This window comes from Eufriesea mexicana, unplaced genomic scaffold, assembly GCF_001483705.2.
Source record: "Eufriesea mexicana isolate 0111107269 unplaced genomic scaffold, ASM148370v2 scaffold471, whole genome shotgun sequence".
Taxonomy (NCBI): Eukaryota; Metazoa; Arthropoda; class Insecta; order Hymenoptera; family Apidae; genus Eufriesea; species Eufriesea mexicana.
Window position 1 is genome coordinate 416,801 of NW_016908635.1, and position 19,306 is coordinate 436,106.

The following is a 19,306-nucleotide window of genomic DNA, read 5'->3' on the forward strand; positions in this document are numbered from 1 at the left end:
TCCTTATTCGGTAGTTCTTATCCACTTCGTGGCTAAGTCTTCGGTAATAATATTTAAGTTCGAACACGTGTCGATCAACACCAGGACTACGAGGCGTGTAGAACTTTTGCAGAACTTTCGTCTACTTCCTTAACGTGAAGCTAAGAAAAAAGAATGGAGTAGATAATGACGTAACATGGACACTAGGAGTGTTGACATTGTTCGAGTTTCGAACCAAATCGGAAATGAATTTAAAAAAGAGTATAATTATTATACTATAATTTTTCTTCATTTTGGTTATAGTAGCTACGAACTCTGATTATAACGTTAATGCAGAACCTAGTAACAACATCAAGTTTGAATTCCTATACATCAAATAATTATTTTTCAGGAACTCTTATATCGTTGGTTGCTGAATCTTTAAATCATCAATAATACATTTCCTATATTCTTGTTTTACAGAATTTCTTTGTCTAAAACTTTTTGTTCAAACAATATTGGTAATGTCAGATTTCTGAAATTCCTGTTTGTAGAATCCTAAGATTCTACATAATATATCTCTTACATTACTTTTTATAAAATTTCTGTTGATAAAACTATTTATTCAATCAATATTTGAAGTCATTTCTTATCATTAAATTAGCATAAATAAAATGGCACATGTCATTGTTTCAGATAAAATATATATAAATATTTATATTACTTTTTATAAAATTTCTGTTGAAAGAACTATTTATTTTATTATCAACATTTGAAGTCATTTCTTACCATTAAATTAGCATAAATAAAATGGCACATGTCATTGTTTCAGATAGAATTTATACATATTTACATTACTTTTTATAAAATTTCTGTTGATAAAACTATTTATTCAATCAATATTTGAAGTCATTTCTTATCATTAAATTAGCATAAATTAAATGGCGCATGTTATTGTTTCAGATAGAATATATACATATAGTTTCTTCGTTCTTAGGAAATTCGTTTATTTAAAAAACTGTTTAAACGTTACATAAAATTAAAATCTATGTACATTATGAACATCGGGAAGCATATGTCAAAATCTCATATTTTATGCCTTATAGTTATTATATAGTCATTTTCGACAGACGAGGTCCTTGTGTTATCATGCAACATGGTCTGCCTCGTTATTAATTCCACGTGCATTTCACGTATTTGCTTACACCGAATACATGCCTGTTGTAATCCGGTATTCTAGAGAACGGTAATGAATAAGTCCTACAGATGTCCACCAACAGCCGCCATTATCTCCTTTAGATGAAACGTTGGTTTGATGTGTTCTTCTTTATCAAGCCATTGTCACGAATGTTTCTCACTTTTGTCACTTGTTCTCGCTAATGACGTTTTAAATATGCATTCCATTCGTTTCTCTGAAGTGTCGAAATGGCCATTTCCCTTGATTAATGGAACTTTCAGCGAAATGACAAACAGTGGTGAAATAATTGGTTAGTCTGAATGCAATTCGGTGATTCTACGTAAGTTGTGTTTAATCGGAATTAAAATATTTATTTGCTAGTATCGTAGATGTATTTTCACTCTTTTTACGAGTAAACGTTTCGGCAGCCTTAAGACGATTTTCCGTTTAACTCACTAGCGCCATCACGGCTCATATCTGCACTAAATGTTTATTGTAAATGTCGTATATATCGTTGGATTATTTTCTAATTTTATTGATATAATTTTGGAATTTTCTTATTATCATGAGTGTTATGTTGTTTACAATTATTGATATTGTTTTACAATATATTATTGACATTGATATTGTTTTTACAAATTTTTCAGCTGTGCATATATGATTATACTCGTGAGTTGAACACGGTAATAGTATATAATACTAATCAGTTCTAGGACAAATATTTAGAAAAGTACAAAAGATATGCAAAAATGTATTAGATAAATCTGTGATCATGCAGTTTTAGAAAATATTTTATTATCAACATTTGAAGTCATTTCTTACCATTAAATTAGTATAAATAAAATAGCACATGTCATTGTTTCAGATAGAATTTATATATATTTACATTACTTTTTATAAAATTTCTGTTGATAAAACTATTTATTCAATCAATATTTGAAGTCATTTCTTATCATTAAATTAGCATAAATTAAATGGCGCATGTTATTGTTTCAGATAGAATATATACATATAGTTTCTTCGTTCTTAGGAAATTCGTTTATTTAAAAAACTGTTTAAACGTTACATAAAATTAAAATCTATGTACATTATGAACATCGGGAAGCATATGTCAAAATCTCATATTTTATGCCTTATAGTTATTATATAGTCATTTTCGACAGACGAGGTCCTTGTGTTATCATGCAACATGGTCTGCCTCGTTATTAATTCCACGTGCATTTCACGTATTTGCTTACACCGAATACATGCCTGTTGTAATCCGGTATTCTAGAGAACGGTAATGAATAAGTCCTACAGATGTCCACCAACAGCCGCCATTATCTCCTTTAGATGAAACGTTGGTTTGATGTGTTCTTCTTTATCAAGCCATTGTCACGAATGTTTCTCACTTTTGTCACTTGTTCTCGCTAATGACGTTTTAAATATGCATTCCATTCGTTTCTCTGAAGTGTCGAAATGGCCATTTCCCTTGATTAATGGAACTTTCAGCGAAATGACAAACAGTGGTGAAATAATTGGTTAGTCTGAATGCAATTCGGTGATTCTACGTAAGTTGTGTTTAATCGGAATTAAAATATTTATTTGCTAGTATCGTAGATGTATTTTCACTCTTTTTACGAGTAAACGTTTCGGCAGCCTTAAGACGATTTTCCGTTTAACTCACTAGCGCCATCACGGCTCATATCTGCACTAAATGTTTATTGTAAATGTCGTATATATCGTTGGATTATTTTCTAATTTTATTGATATAATTTTGGAATTTTCTTATTATCATGAGTGTTATGTTGTTTACAATTATTGATATTGTTTTACAATATATTATTGACATTGATATTGTTTTTACAAATTTTTCAGCTGTGCATATATGATTATACTCGTGAGTTGAACACGGTAATAGTATATAATACTAATCAGTTCTAGGACAAATATTTAGAAAAGTACAAAAGATATGCAAAAATGTATTAGATAAATCTGTGATCATGCAGTTTTAGAAATGTTTCGATGTTAGATATAAAAATATGTAATAAAAGATACAGATTCGATTTTTTAAACTTCAAGTTGATTTTTCTAGCTTTATTCAAGGTCATAGCAAGGACTATGATTAATTAATAAGAATATGATTTGTCTTCCTTGAAACAGTGAAACTTTGACTAAAATATTTTTCATATATTTCGGATTTTTCGAGATAGCTACCCTATATATGTATATATCCTTTTATGTATGTATAATACAAAATGTATTAATAATATTAGGAGTGGATATCTTAAAACATCCATATCTTGAAATTTTTCGGAAACAATATTGTACTTCTTGCGTGATTCAAAATTCTTATAATTTAGGAAAGAAAGACATAGAATCGATGAATAAAAAATCTTTCACCAGATACCTTGGTGAAGTTAGTATTTTTAAAAGTGTATCTTAATTAGATATATCATTATGTCTTTGTTTATGTTTTGTTTATGTTTTGTTGAATCACGGTCGATAAATTTCTGCAAAAATTTGTTGAATTTCCAATTTATAAATTTCTGAATTCTAATTTTAAGAATCTAAAAATTGTATATCTTTTTAACATAAAAAATTATATATAATTTGTTACTACTATATTATTATGTATTATGTATTATATATATTAATTCTTAATTATTGATCACCAAAATCAGATTGATTTCATCAGCTGAACAATTATAAAATTAGATTGTTCAATACATCTAAATCTATTCACACTTTCAGGCTGCTTTATCATTTCTAAAAATTTATGATGTTTTCTGAGCATGTATCATTTAATCTGAGCTATGATTTTGGTTTCTTCAAAGAGAATTTAATATATATAGTAAAACTATAGTTATGTTTGTTTTGGTGTTACCTTAATTTTTAGTCATCTTTTAATTTGTAGTACATCCCTCTTTTAATCTTGCATTCACACTCCTCTCTATTTCTCTAATGTACATTTTATCACAGAGATAGGGTATTTTGCAGTTGCCAGCTGATGCTAGTAATTGTGGTTAAGAATCCCTGGGGAAGACGAGTATTTGTCTAATCTAAGTTGGTACCTCGACCCCTGAACTTCGTGTTTTGAGGTTAGGTTTCTTGAGGTCTCTTCCAATGTGGTTGTATCTATGTAAGACAAAAGACTAATTAATCATTGTATTTCATTCCTTAGTAACCATATCCCTTCTCACATAAATAAATAGCTTTATTTCTAGCTAATTAACAGCTTTTATATTGGCTAATGGTGTGAAAATGCGTGGAGATTCACTGTCGTCCAAAAATTTGGAAGCAGTAAGGAATTCTGTTCTGTTTCAAATAAGTTTCGAGTTATTTACGTGCATTAATAATACGTTTCTGCCACGATTCTTTGTTTTATTTTGTCATTTTCCTGTGATGTTAGTTTATTTCGGTAAACTATATCTTCGAATTCAGCCCATACATAAATTTCAAACATTTCCGAATTTTTCACGAGCAGCTGTTACATGTCATTAAATAGATTTTCGTTTCAGCTATCGCCTCATGCTATAAAGATACATATTGCCGATTTAAAAAATGACTTCGAAGTGTCGAAAAATAATATCTTAACAAAATTGTCTAACTATTATAATATATTCCCTGTTAATAAATACGAATAACATGTTATCTTCTATTAAACTTAACCCTTTTCGTGTCATCTGAGATATTCAATATGAAATTATTTTCTTCGTTCTGTATACAAATTATCGACATATTTAATATCAAAAAGAAAAACCAAATATTTAAGTCACATATTATACGGTTTTCACATTCGCATCATAAATCTCATTACCGATGAACAGCACATGCCATACACGTCAAAATGCCTCTTCCTCGACGTAGTTCTAGTCAAATTGAGTAATTTAACGAATGATCTAGCTGTCGAAGTGAAACTAGCGAAAAACGATATTTCATATGCACCGATCTAATATTAAACGCGTTCGCGCGGCTTCACGTGAGCATAGATGCATATCCGAAAGCAGTTTTTTCTCAACGTCCGTTCTTTTTGCGCCCCTTTCCCGTGAAACGAGCCATATTGCACGAACTCCTGTTACGTTCCATTTTAGCGATCGTGAATCGTAGCAAAATAAATGATCACGGCACGCCGATCGAGTGGTGGCATTTCCTCCTCTTTCATCGATTACCGGCCTCGTCCGCGGTTTGATTCCGTGGCAACCAATCAAATCGATAACTTAGCTTCTGTCTCGCGCACCAAATCGAATTGATCATCGGGGAAAAGAGCGAGTCTCTCTCGCGTTCTCCTCTTTTTCTCCTCTTTTTTTTTCTCTCTTTTTGTGGAAAAACGAGAAAAGAAGGAACAATGGGAACGACTGAGCTTTGTTTCGCGGCCAATCGACTGCGATGTCGCGGTGGCGCCGCCATTTTCTGCTAAGTAGCGCCGCCATCTCGTGTTCCTGCGTATTCCGGTCATCGGTCACCTGATTTTCATAAAAGGTCCTGCGGTAGGATACAATGACGGTGAACTGAATGGCTGTTTTGAAACTTCCTGCACCGTTGCGGGAAACGTTTTAATACCTATCGGGAAGTTTCGACAATGTGTTCCTTCCGGTCTCGCTCGTATGTTTAATGTAAGTTACATAGTTAACTCGAAGCTATTGATCGCTAGTATTTATGGACCTGCTGCTAGCCAGAAAATGGAACCTATTGATTTTTGGTAGAGATTGGAGTAATTATGCAGCATGTAAAATACTTCTCGATGAATATACAGTTAGCCCTCTTACAACACGGCATCCTATAACACGGTTTCACTATAACACGATTCATAAATTCCGGGAATCCTTCTACAACATGGTATCCTATAACACGGTTTCGCTTTAACACGATAAGAAAATTGCAAAAACTTTTGTACTACACTGTACTTCTACAGCCACGACGAAGCTTGTTGTCTTTAAACATACAGTGTTGCAGAAAATTTTTGTCTCGTGTTGTACATATATTTACATTTTTAATAAAAATTAAGTTGTTTATGCAGAACTAAAAAAAAATTGGTTTTAATAAGTTTTCGGAACGTAACTCCCCTTTTTGTACTAGTTCTAGGTCTCATACAACACGGTCTCACACAACATGGCGTTTTCTAAGAACCTATCTACCGTGTTATAGAAGGGTTACCTGTATGTGGTTTTGTTCTTCTTCATCGTGATTAAATTTTGTCTTTTTCGTGTCTTCGATTGTTGTTATTGGCGGGTTCGAGATGTAATTTTTTAATTGTTGAAACTTGAATGAAAAGCTTTGGAGTAGTTCGTTCAGATTATGCAGTTTTGGCTGATTTGGTAATTTTGTTGAATCTATAGTAAGCAAAAATAGTGGTCATGCGCTGTTGTACTTGATAAAGAGTAAATAGGAGTAGGCATACGTTTAAAAATTGCATTTTTAGTAAAAATAGGAAATCTTGTGGCTATTGCTTTCGATTATTATGCGATTTCATGTTCGATTTAACAGTTTAATATGACGGAACCGAAAATTCCGATTTTCTGTAAACCGATTGATAAAATTCCAATTTTATGCAGAACAACCGATCAGAAAATTCCGAATGTCTATAAAACGATCGAATAGAATATTCCGATTTTCTGTAAACCGATCGATGAGGAAATTTTGATTTTTTGCTAAAAAACCGATCAGAAAATTCCGAATATTTATAAAACGATCGAATAGAATATTCCGATTTTCTGTAAAACGATTGATCAGGAAATTTTAATTTTTTATAGAAGAAACAGAATATTTCGATTTTCTGCTAGACGATCGAACAGAAAATTTCGATCTTTTACAGAAGGGCCAAATAAAAAATTAAGGATGCAATTTGGATAAAGTTTCAAAGAGACACGGTGAAAGATCCAGATGAAATTTAAAAGGGGATAAGGGTGGGGGAAATGAACCTTGAACATAAAATTTTAGCTTCCGATATTTATTAGCTTCTTATATAAAATACAGGTAACCCTCCTATAATACGGTAGATAGGTTCCTAGAGAATTTCGTGTCGTGTGAAACCGTGTTGTATGAGGCTCAGAACCAGTACGAAAAGGGGGGTTACGTTCCGAAAATTTACCGAAAACAAATTTTTTTTTTAATTCTACATAATTAACTTAATTATTATTAAAAATATAAATGTACGTACAACACGAAACAAAACAAAAACAAAAATATTATTTTGATTTAACGTAACTTTAATTTAATAAATTTCTTTGTCGTCATTGCTCATGTAGAAGTACAGTGTTGCACAAAATTTTTGCAATTTTCTTATCGTGTTAGAGCGAATTGCAATTTATGAATTTTACATATACGTGCTGTATGTTATGTTAGTGGTAGATGAAATTTAATAACAATAAGAACAATTATTTATTTAATTGCAAAGATTATTAAATACAAATATTGGGTTGAAATATAATTAATTTATCACAATCACATGCTCACACGTATTCTCACTATTAAAACTCAATTGTAACTGATATATTCCAAATCACTCTCTTATTTTCTTTCTTCTTTCATACATTACATTACATACACAATTCACACAACACCTCAATCATTACACGCATACTCATTTATCATAATAACCTGAATTCATTAGATATTTCCATTCCATGCATACTTGATCCACTCATTTCAATACGTATATATTTAAAAATTTATGTAACCTTTACCACATGTTATATTATATTATATAAATTATGAGATTTGATTCTCCAGCAAACGATTCTTTATTCTTCGAACTTATTTTTTTTTTTCTTTTGACCTGATCTTTCAGAATTTCAAATCACGAAAAAAGTGTACGGCTTCCAAGTCTCGAATCTTGAAACTTTCTTCAGTTTCAAAGAGTTTCGAAGTTTCGACGTTTCGAGAAACCCAATCCTATTGCTATTCAATATTTTTCTTCCCAATTGTTTATCAGGAGGACTGACGACTTAAATAAATAAATAGAAATGCTGTTTAAATTCATTAGTAGAACGATATCTTAAACGTGCTATTGAGTTTGAAAAATTCGTATCTAAAACAGCCTTGTCAATTTTATTGATTTTTTAAGGAAAAAGGAAAATATTTTACCTCATTTAATTAATGTTCATAGAACCATTAATTTTTTTTCTTTTAATATAATTCAGGGAGTACATTGTTTTTTAAAATATCGATTCCACGATGGTGCGAGTCTTCTAATTATTATAGTGTGTTATTACTTAACCCATTAATTAAGAATTTCCTTTCTCGAAAATGCATTCTGTACTAAGATTGGGTAAATTTTATGTGAAATAATAAATAATTTTTAGATATGATAATAAATAGTTTAAAATGGTAAATATTGGATTATTTCAAATAATTTATTACTTCCTTTTTTTAAATAATCTACAAAGGAAGCTTTATCTTGTTCTTGGGTCAAGTAAAGTATTTCAAAATAACTTTTTCTTTCAATTACTGTTTTGAAATAATAGGTATAAAAGGAAATTAATTATACAAAAATATTTTTACTGACGATGCTAAGAGAATTAAAGAATATTTAAGAATTTATTTGAATAAATATTTATGAAATAAAAAATGAAACAACAAATCATTGCACTTTGATTCCAAGTAATGAAATAACCTAAAAAAGAAAATTAATGTTTATTCAAGTAATGTTCATTCAAACTAATATACAATCATTTTAAATAATATCTAGTCAAATAAGATATATTATTTTCGAATATATAATGACCAAGCTTATTTTGCACATGCTAGGAAAATTTCGAGTGATGAGTTAATTTGTTATGGTTACAGTAAATGCAAATGATGTTGTAACTTTCAATGGTATTAACGAAATGAACAATTTTATTGTTAGTCTGTTCCGATATAAATAAATACGTGTATAAATATATTTAAAGATATCAACAATAACGACAGTGAACAAAAAACAAATAATTCATCGAGTGAAAGTTTGATGAGTTAATATATCGTGCACGCTGTAGAAGCATTTTTCAATTACGAATTAACCTAAATAGTAAGTGAAAATACTCAAGAAATTGACAATTTTAACAAAAATGTATTTTTTGGATATAAATTCTTCATTCTTCTTTTCTTGTTTTGTAATTAACCCATTTGCATCATGGCTCTACTTAAGGTGCCGTGTTCAGGCGTCAGCGACGTTCAGCTGACGACAGGCCCGTACCACCTCGCGTGTATCAGCACATACTCATAATGACAGTTAAAAGGATTTTCACGACAAAAGTAAAACTTGTCAAGAATATAATGAACCGATGTAGATGAGATGCTCACGAAAGGGATCAAACGTGATCCGTGGTATATGAAGGATATTTAGCAACTGGTAATGGAAAAATGATCGCGGATTATTCCGCGCTCGGTGATAGCCGACAGTCGTATCTCGCGGAATATTTCGCCGTTGGTGATAGGTGACAGTCGTAGCTCGCGGAATATTCCGCGCTCGGTGATAGGTGACAGTCGTAGCTCGCGGAATATTCCGCACTCAGTGATAAACGACAGTCGTGGCTCGCGGAATATTCCGCGCTTGGATGCAAATGGGTCAACCCTTTGCACTCGGTGATTTTTTCGTTATAGAAAACTAGTAATTAGAAAACTTTCTGTCATAAAGCCGACGATATTTTTAAAGCGGTAAATAAGAAATCGTATGCAATTTAACACGTAGAATTATTTTACTTGGATATTCGTTGGGTAATTGTAAATTTGATATATTAATTAACATCCATCTCTAGAATTTGATTAAATGGCGACTCGAGTGCCTCTCGAGTGCAAAGGGTTAATTTCACATTAGTTCATCTTCCATAGTGTCACCTGTTCCTCATTTTTATTTTAATCTCGCCATCCACTATATTATTTCATTTTCAACGATATTACTTATATTTCATCTTATTTCCCACTATCTTTCGCTATGTGCTTCATTAAAATATCAAGCTTGTATTTGTCATTATAATTTAATACAGTCATTTAATAAACTGATCGATAAATTGGTTTTCCGTTCTCCAAGAGAAATTAATTTTGTATCGTATTTCACACTTCGTTTATTTTTCTAATTTCGTCTACTTCAGATTTGAATTACGAAGTTCCCTTTAATGTCCTCCATAAACTTTAAACCGACAGCTTTAACAGCCTTTGCGGCTTCCGCTTGCCCGATGAAACTTATAAAGAGCCAACAAATAAGATACCATTGGCAACTCGATAAACTTTATCGGTTTCATCTCGTGCTCGAATTTCAAACAAATAACTCTATAACGCTCCAGGTTTAATATCATCAATCATAGAAACGGTTCACGAACACCAAAGAATTAAACACTTCCGCTGCTAGACAGCGCTGTTAGCGGCTTGAAAACTGATCACAGCTCCGTTTTTTACCAGTTTTGCACAATATCCTTTGTTTTGCTAGTGCTTTGTTTTTAGCAGTCTTGAACAATACGTTTTGTTTCGTTAGTGCTTTGTTTTTATACAGCATGTTTTTCGTTTTCACTTACACATATATAAAACGTGTTCGATACCTGATATATCGGAATTAAAATATGGAAAGTGGAGTTTATATGCACCTAATTCTGTTTTTACACGATAGATACGTTCTCGAAGATTACGTGTAAAAAAAATTCGTGTAAAAAAATATATTGCATCTATGGAAAAATAGAAGATTGGTTTCAGTCCCAAGAAATCAGCAAAAATAATACAATAAACCATGAGTTTTCATGTTAGGATCTTAAACCTTTTTATTTCATAAAGATTGCACATGTATCATACAAAGTAAGTTATCATTTGAAAAGGAAAAAAGCATGTCACTAATTCACGAACACAAAAATTAGGCAAGATAATATGAGTTATACATAAAAAGATTTTATTCGTTGTCACTTATATTTTAATTATATCGTTACATATTGTAGGCTATGGGGTTAATGAAACAAAGATTTTAAAACTGTAACTTACCATTTATTGATTTTTACGCAAAATTAATACATATTGTAGGCTAAGGGGTTAATGAAACAAAGATTTTAAAACTGTAACTTACCATTTATTGATTTTTACGCAAAATTAATTCCTCGTCTCCAATGTCGCAGTTATAAAAATAAAAGTAAAGCAAAATTTTCTTCTTAGAATTTGGGTCGATCGTGTTAAATCAAAATAAGTCGTGTAAAAAGAGAATTCAATTTTTTTCCTAATTCGTGTTAAATCAAAATCGTGTAAAAGAAGTTCGTGTAAAAACAGGATTGGGTGTATTTTCGTGAGCAGAAAATGCAAAATTATCGCTGTCTTGAATTTATGACGTTATGATTCCTGAAAGATTTGAATCGTTACACGTGACAAAATCTTTGGCTAGGTTTGAATTAGGTATATTGACAGAAGTTAAGAAAGAAAATAATGATTTGTGAATTTTTGTATATCTTTTATTTTCTGAGATACACGTATTAAAATTAAAGATATGACGAAGAGGTATTTCACATCTTATGCATATTAAACACTAAGTTTTCTTCTAATATTTCGTATAAAATTTATTTTTTATTATAGTATATATATATTGGAAAATAGATAATACAAAAAATTTGGCAAATAATTGTTTCTTAACCTTTGCCAATAAGTGCACGTATTATGAACATTAGAATTATCAGAAAGAAATAAAGATGGTTAATAGCAAATATTTTATTTTTACTTACATGTGACGTAATCAATTTAGATTTTTAATCAAATGGAATCGCATTCATACGTATAATACGGGTATAATTATTTTATAAAGTTTATATTTGCTATGTTTAACAAATGAAATATGAATATTGAATCAGGGTGTGTAAAATGACATGACATATATAGCATAGAGAAAACGCCAGGATTATATTAGCCAAATTAGAATATAATTCAACTATATGTACGATATTACAGTACATTTGTGTATTATAAACATAAATTATGGTGCTAGTATATCTAATGGAAAATCTGAATAACGAATAACGAAAGCATAGCAACTACACATCATATCGAAATTTTTTACTTTGTACATAGGGAAACTTTCAGTTAATTATTAATATCTTCTATTACCTTTGTGACCTATTGATTGTGTATATTTTTAATAAATAAATTGTACAACATTGTATATGCTATTGAATTCTTCACTTGTAATACAATCTTGGATTTCCTTCTTGTTATATGTACTATATTATTGCCAATTGTCTTGTTGAATGTGCATATTTCATCATCTTCTAAGTTTACAAGCATGTATTGTTAGCATTTACAAGATCATAATCAAAATAAAAATCCAAAACCCCATTTTTAACACTGTCAGTTTTAATCAGTACTATTGTTGGACTAGACGAAAGGAATCTATGAAACGACCTGAAAGAATCTAGATGTAGTGATTGAGTTTTTCCCATTGTGGAAGAAAACCCAAAAGTCATGGGTTTAGTCGCCGAGAAGAGACGTATCTTGTCGAACGTGCTCCCTTAAGCATTTATAGAATGAAACCTTTAACCTCTGTTGCAATACGGCGAGTTTTATTTTACCCACGCTTTAATTTTTACCCGGCTCCCTTTCTAATTTAACAACCATAACATCTATCATTATGAACAACAGTAAAAACTTCAAAATATCGTTTTTATTAGTGCATATATTCAAATTTCCCACTAATAGTGTACGTATGTACCCGCTGATGGTAAAGAAGATTTTCTTGTCACGAAACCTAACCTAATAACAAACGAAGGAAGACATTTACCTCTGAATGTCTAATCGCAATGTTTCGCAGACAATTTAACCGTCAATTTAACATCCACCTAAGCCACGTGTCAACATCGAGTCTTAATTTTTCCTTAATCTCTTAGACACGGCTGAATTTTGCTCGGAGCTGTTTCTACGATGAAGAGGTATTTCACATCTTATGCATTATTAAAGATGCTAAGTTTTCTTTTAATATTTCGTATAAAATTTATTTTTTATTTTAGTACATGTATTAAAATTAAAGATATGACGAAGAGGTATTTCACATCTTATGCATATTAAACGCTAAGTTTTCTTCTAATATTTCGTATAAAATTTATTTTTTATTATAGTATATATATATTGGAAAATAGATAATACAAAAAATTTGGCAAATAATTGTTTCTTAACCTTTGCCAATAAGTGCACGTATTATGAACATTAGAATTATCAGAAAGAAATAAAGATGGTTAATAGCAAATATTTTATTTTTACTTACATGTGACGTAATCAATTTAGATTTTTAATCAAATGGAATCGCATTCATACGTATAATACGGGTATAATTATTTTATAAAGTTTATATTTGCTATGTTTAACAAATGAAATATGAATATTGAATCAGGGTGTGTAAAATGACATGACATATATAGCATAGAGAAAACGCCAGGATTATATTAGCCAAATTAGAATATAATTCAACTATATGTACGATATTACAGTACATTTGTGTATTATAAACATAAATTATGGTGCTAGTATATCTAATGGAAAATCTGAATAACGAATAACGAAAGCATAGCAACTACACATCATATCGAAATTTTTTACTTTGTACATAGGGAAACTTTCAGTTAATTATTAATATCTTCTATTACCTTTGTGACCTATTGATTGTGTATATTTTTAATAAATAAATTGTACAACATTGTATATGCTATTGAATTCTTCACTTGTAATACAATCTTGGATTTCCTTCTTGTTATATGTACTATATTATTGCCAATTGTCTTGTTGAATGTGCATATTTCATCATCTTCTAAGTTTACAAGCATGTATTGTTAGCATTTACAAGATCATAATCAAAATAAAAATCCAAAACCCCATTTTTAACACTGTCAGTTTTAATCAGTACTATTGTTGGACTAGACGAAAGGAATCTATGAAACGACCTGAAAGAATCTAGATGTAGTGATTGAGTTTTTCCCATTGTGGAAGAAAACCCAAAAGTCATGGGTTTAGTCGCCGAGAAGAGACGTATCTTGTCGAACGTGCTCCCTTAAGCATTTATAGAATGAAACCTTTAACCTCTGTTGCAATACGGCGAGTTTTATTTTACCCACGCTTTAATTTTTACCCGGCTCCCTTTCTAATTTAACAACCATAACATCTATCATTATGAACAACAGTAAAAACTTCAAAATATCGTTTTTATTAGTGCATATATTCAAATTTCCCACTAATAGTGTACGTATGTACCCGCTGATGGTAAAGAAGATTTTCTTGTCACGAAACCTAACCTAATAACAAACGAAGGAAGACATTTACCTCTGAATGTCTAATCGCAATGTTTCGCAGACAATTTAACCGTCAATTTAACATCCACCTAAGCCACGTGTCAACATCGAGTCTTAATTTTTCCTTAATCTCTTAGACACGGCTGAATTTTGCTCGGAGCTGTTTCTCTGTATGACAGAGTTCAACGCAAATTATGCATAAGTGATATAACACTGCAATGTGTGATGGACAATGCTATTCTCTATACATTGGAAGTTTTTCATGATTAAGAGCAAATGGTATATTTATTTAAATGAAAAGCAACAATTTATACCTAACACTGACGTATCAAAAACAAAGACTCTATATTCTTAACATTGTTTTAAAACGTTGTGAAGGCAAAGAGGGCGTGAAACAAAACATATGAAAATTGTTCCGTCCCTGAAAGCGTGTTCATAGCATAACTCTTACTTTAATTTTCAATAATTCTAAAGACTTTATTATTTTGTATTACGATTGTTACGCCGAGGGTTAGATGTGCCTCGCTGTCCTCCTAGCGGATTAAGTCATACATCTAAACGTGAAAATTCAGAAAATTTACAAGTACCAGGCCCGACAGATTGGACCCACGTGCGACAGACCCACCAAGTCGACGGACGGACACCACTTGTGAATCACGTCATTGACCATCGAAAATCGGCTCCTCGACAGTTCCCTACTCCTTAGCCAAAGGTTCTTCCGTCACACCCTCTGTCCGATCAAAAATCTTTACTTTTCCTCCGCTAATATTTATCCTAACCAATCAGAACTAAACTGGAGAAAACACCGGACAGGCCACGACGACACACAAGACAGACCAAAATTGAGAAGTCAGTTCGTCTTCGACACCGATCACCGAAACATCGTACATATACTTACAAACGCGTGTTCGAAACGGTACTCCGATAAACGTCTCTTCTATAACTATTGTATACTTTCACTGTAAATAAACACTCTATTTTAACATCACACTCGGGATCCTTAATATTGCAAACCTAATCACGCAATATTAATTTATTGCGTGACAAGCGTTCTTGGAAATCGAAGAAATTCGATACATAGAACGCTACAGAAACGATCATTTAATTCAAACGGTGAGCGGGTGAGCCACTAGAGTGCGCCACTACAGTGGCGCGTCATTCGAAAGCCTGACATCTGCGAAAGCCACTCTAGTGTCGCATCGTGCCTAAGAGGCTAATCCCAAAATCTCCGAACTCGAGTTATAAGTATACCTCGAAGATAATACATCAAAATCGCACCTTATTAAAAATATCAAATTCGTAATTGGCCAATGTACCATCATGCTCACTGCTCTCTCGAGGAGTTTGCATACGAAATAAGAGCTCTTTGTTTCAGCTGCCCTCTCTATCTCTTTGATTTTCGTTCACAGGTGGTGTTCGTGTATCAAATATGTACGTACGAGATGCCTTATTATGGCGAGTACATATTCCCGAGCTGGGCGAATGCGATCGGAATACTGATCGGCCTGTCGACCCTCGCCCCGATGCCGTTCTTTTTCATCCGTCGTCTCTGGAAGGGTCCGGTAAGTTCGTCACGAGGGTAATAACGACACGGGTAAATCCCCTAGATTTTGATCGCAACTGCCGGAATAATAAGCATTCGTCTCTCGACCGATTACTAGCAATTGCACGATACCAAATCGCGGAGTTTATGCCGGAAGCGATCCCGTTACAAGCTAACTCGGGATATCAGTTGGCATAATGCTCACCAAACTAGAGATTATTATGCAAACTACTCGTCGTTTTTACGACACGCCACTGGCCGAAGCACCGTCACCTCCTGCTGTTTAGAGTTTACGGTGATTTCAACTATAATAACCTACATCAGGGCTCGTGGCCCAGACTGGCCTAAGTGTCTCAATCGCATTCGAAGTTTTTTCAGAGCGTTCGTGCTCAGAGGCAGACTAAACGAGACCCAGAGGTTTGTTAGCTCGTTTCAGACGGGACTTTATGTCTTTATGTTCAGCTTCGTGGCTGAACTTTCGAAGATATTTTGATTTTCGATAAGGTAAGTTTGTTTGAGGTGGTTGTACGTTTTTATGGGAGTTAGGTAGGTTTTATTTGGAACAAAGGTATTGGAGAATAAGGAGGAAGGGATAGGTGTTCTTTGCGTAACACGGTAGCCAGGTTTTGAACAATTGTGCGAGACAGAAGGTTAGTGTCAAAGAGAGAATTTGGTTTTGAAGATTCAGACTCGGATACTGACGTGGAGTCTGATTATATAGGTTGGTTCAAATAAAAAATTTGAACGAAATGATTTTGTCATATATTTTTCGTTGTGTTCGTTTATATGACAATAAAATAGAACTGTTTTTAACAAAATAGCGAAAAATTGAATCGTTAGATCGAGTTTCTATTTTTAGAGTAATTAATTTCTTTATTTATAATATATTTCAGGTATAAAATTTTTGGTACTTTGACGCAGAATATGTGAAACTTAGATCACTTTCATAATGATCGGCACATATTTCCTGATGTAATTAATACATTTTTATTGAAAAATATTAATTCTTTAGACGTGCGATAGCAGTATATTTTAATTGTTCGTCTAATTACAATTAATTTTAAATTAATATACTTTAATATATACAATAATACCGTCATGAGTGCTTAGAAACTGAATGTCAGTAGTTTGGGGTTAAGTAAAGTATACTACATATTTTTTTTAGTAAGTAAAAAATGTTACATTTACCAAAATCGTTAATAAATAATCAAATTATTGTTATAATTTAATTATTATACGAAATGAAATTATATAATTTAATATTCGGTATTAAGTTTTTTATAGTAATAATATTAATTTATGTGCAAAGTCATCCACTTTTTGCTAGAAAAGTGTTTGAATTGCTACTTTTTCACAGCAAAAAAACTTTCGAGTGCAGAAAATTAATACTACGCGAATAAAAAATAAATTAAAAATTTCAGTATTTTAAAATTTCATATGAAGGATATGAGATAACATATCGCTGGATGAAAAATATCGTATGATTTTTCGAATTCTTTAACTACAGGTGTTGCATAGATGTTATTTTTACTTGAAATGAAATAAAAAGTTATAAGGAAATGGAGATCATCAACTATATTCCAGAATATTATTTGACAAATAAATTATTTCCAAGTAAGTTCTATATTTTAAGTAATACTACTTTACAACAAACAACCGATTTTTTGTATAATAAGCATATTGTAATTATATAAGCATTAATTATTAAATTATATAATTAATAAATAGTTAATAAATTATACGAGCATATTGCAAATTATTGATTCTTAATTAAATTATAAATAATTTAAGACGATGTAATCATTTTATTTGATAATTATCTTATAGATTAATGATGATAACGATTGAAAAGAATCATTTAATAACGGGTGAGAATATTATAACGATATAAAGCAGCATATATACTTTTTATATCAATAAATGTTTTTTGATTATTTAAATATTCTTGTTTATCATTAGGGTGCAGCAAAATTTTTAATTCTGCCTCAAATATAATATTTTCGGATATTATATATTTATCTCTTTTGTCAGATTCAGAATTAAAATTCTGAATTTTTTAATAATTTCTTAACAATTTTTAATTTTTAATCATTTTAATTCTTTAAAGTAATTTTAATTTTTTAATAATATCCAATAATCCTTCTCTCGAAAATATAAAGTTTACAGCAGAAGTAAACACGATTGATAATATATGTATATTGCGAAACATCTATTCGTTATTTTGCATTATTATTTAAAATAAAATTATTGGAAAAATAATTCGTTTGGAAATAATTTATTCGTCAAACATATTTTTATCAAATGACGTTATTTTAAATAAAGCGATATAACTAATAACAATTAAAATCCAAATTTTATTTAAATAATTACACAAAAATCTTATTTCGATTTTAATAAATATTTCGATAATATCCAATTCGGATTTTCATTTTCGTCTTGTGATTCAATTCGCGAGCTATGCTTTCAAAGGAATTACGAATCTCATATTTCTACTTAAGCTTGGAGAAATTTTTGCTTGAATGTATATGAAATGAAGAATAAATGGTGTTAATGGATTTAATGTACCGATAAGCTTCGATAGAATATTTAACGATGTCCCGTTTGACATGCGTGCTTAAAATTGATTTACGTGCATTATGTATTCTCTATCAAAATTCTTCGTTTACATTTTTATACGTTTCTCTAACAGCGTATTTACATATTTAGCAAATTATAAATATATTTGACTCAGTTAACTGTAAATTGGCATTTCGCTAAAGTTGCACAACAAAGAGCAGCTCATGTCGAAGGAAAATTTATCGACAATTTCATTTCACCAGGTGTCTTTAAATTTAACGTGTAAGCAGGTTATAAAGATATACTTGTAATATGCTGGTTCCAATGCTAACGAAAACTGTGTTATCGATGTTGTTAAACGAAGATTGAACAGAGGATTAACGATGTTAAAATTGTTTGAAACATAGATTAACTTGAAGCAGTCTTCGACAATTTCTTTAGTCCTTCATAGTAAAGACATCGTCAGATTTATTTGAAGTTTGCGCTACGGTGAAAATTAAATAGAGATTTTGTTGTGAATTTCGTGGAGGAAATAGCCAAACGCACAGGGAAATAACTGTATTCAGTTGTATATCAATCTTATTTGTAAGAGGTTTATTATACGATATATAATTAAAACGTATAAGTCCTTTTTGTTCTTTTTTAAATTTGGATGCCGCTATGGGTCACAATGTATAAATAGCCGTTTTGGTTTCTAACTGAAGACTGTGGAACTCTGAGAGAGGCAGGCCCTTTTAAGCCCTCAAAACCGACCCCTCGAAGTCCAAAGGTCGGTAATGTCCTGCAACCTTCGACAGGCATGTCGTCATCGTTGCATGGGCGTAGCTGACTCCCAATAGATTTTCAAGTTTAACATATTTGAAATTATAGGGAAAG

General features: G+C 31.3%; 1 protein-coding gene across 1 annotated transcript in view; it reads left to right on the forward strand.

The window, feature by feature from the left end:
* Positions 1-19,306, forward strand: part of LOC108545542 (sodium- and chloride-dependent glycine transporter 2) — a 91,493-nt gene that overhangs the window by 48,774 nt on the left and 23,413 nt on the right. The window contains 1 exon segment of the mRNA XM_017897221.1: positions 15,741-15,893. Within this exon segment, the coding sequence (XP_017752710.1) occupies positions 15,741-15,893 (153 nt within the window).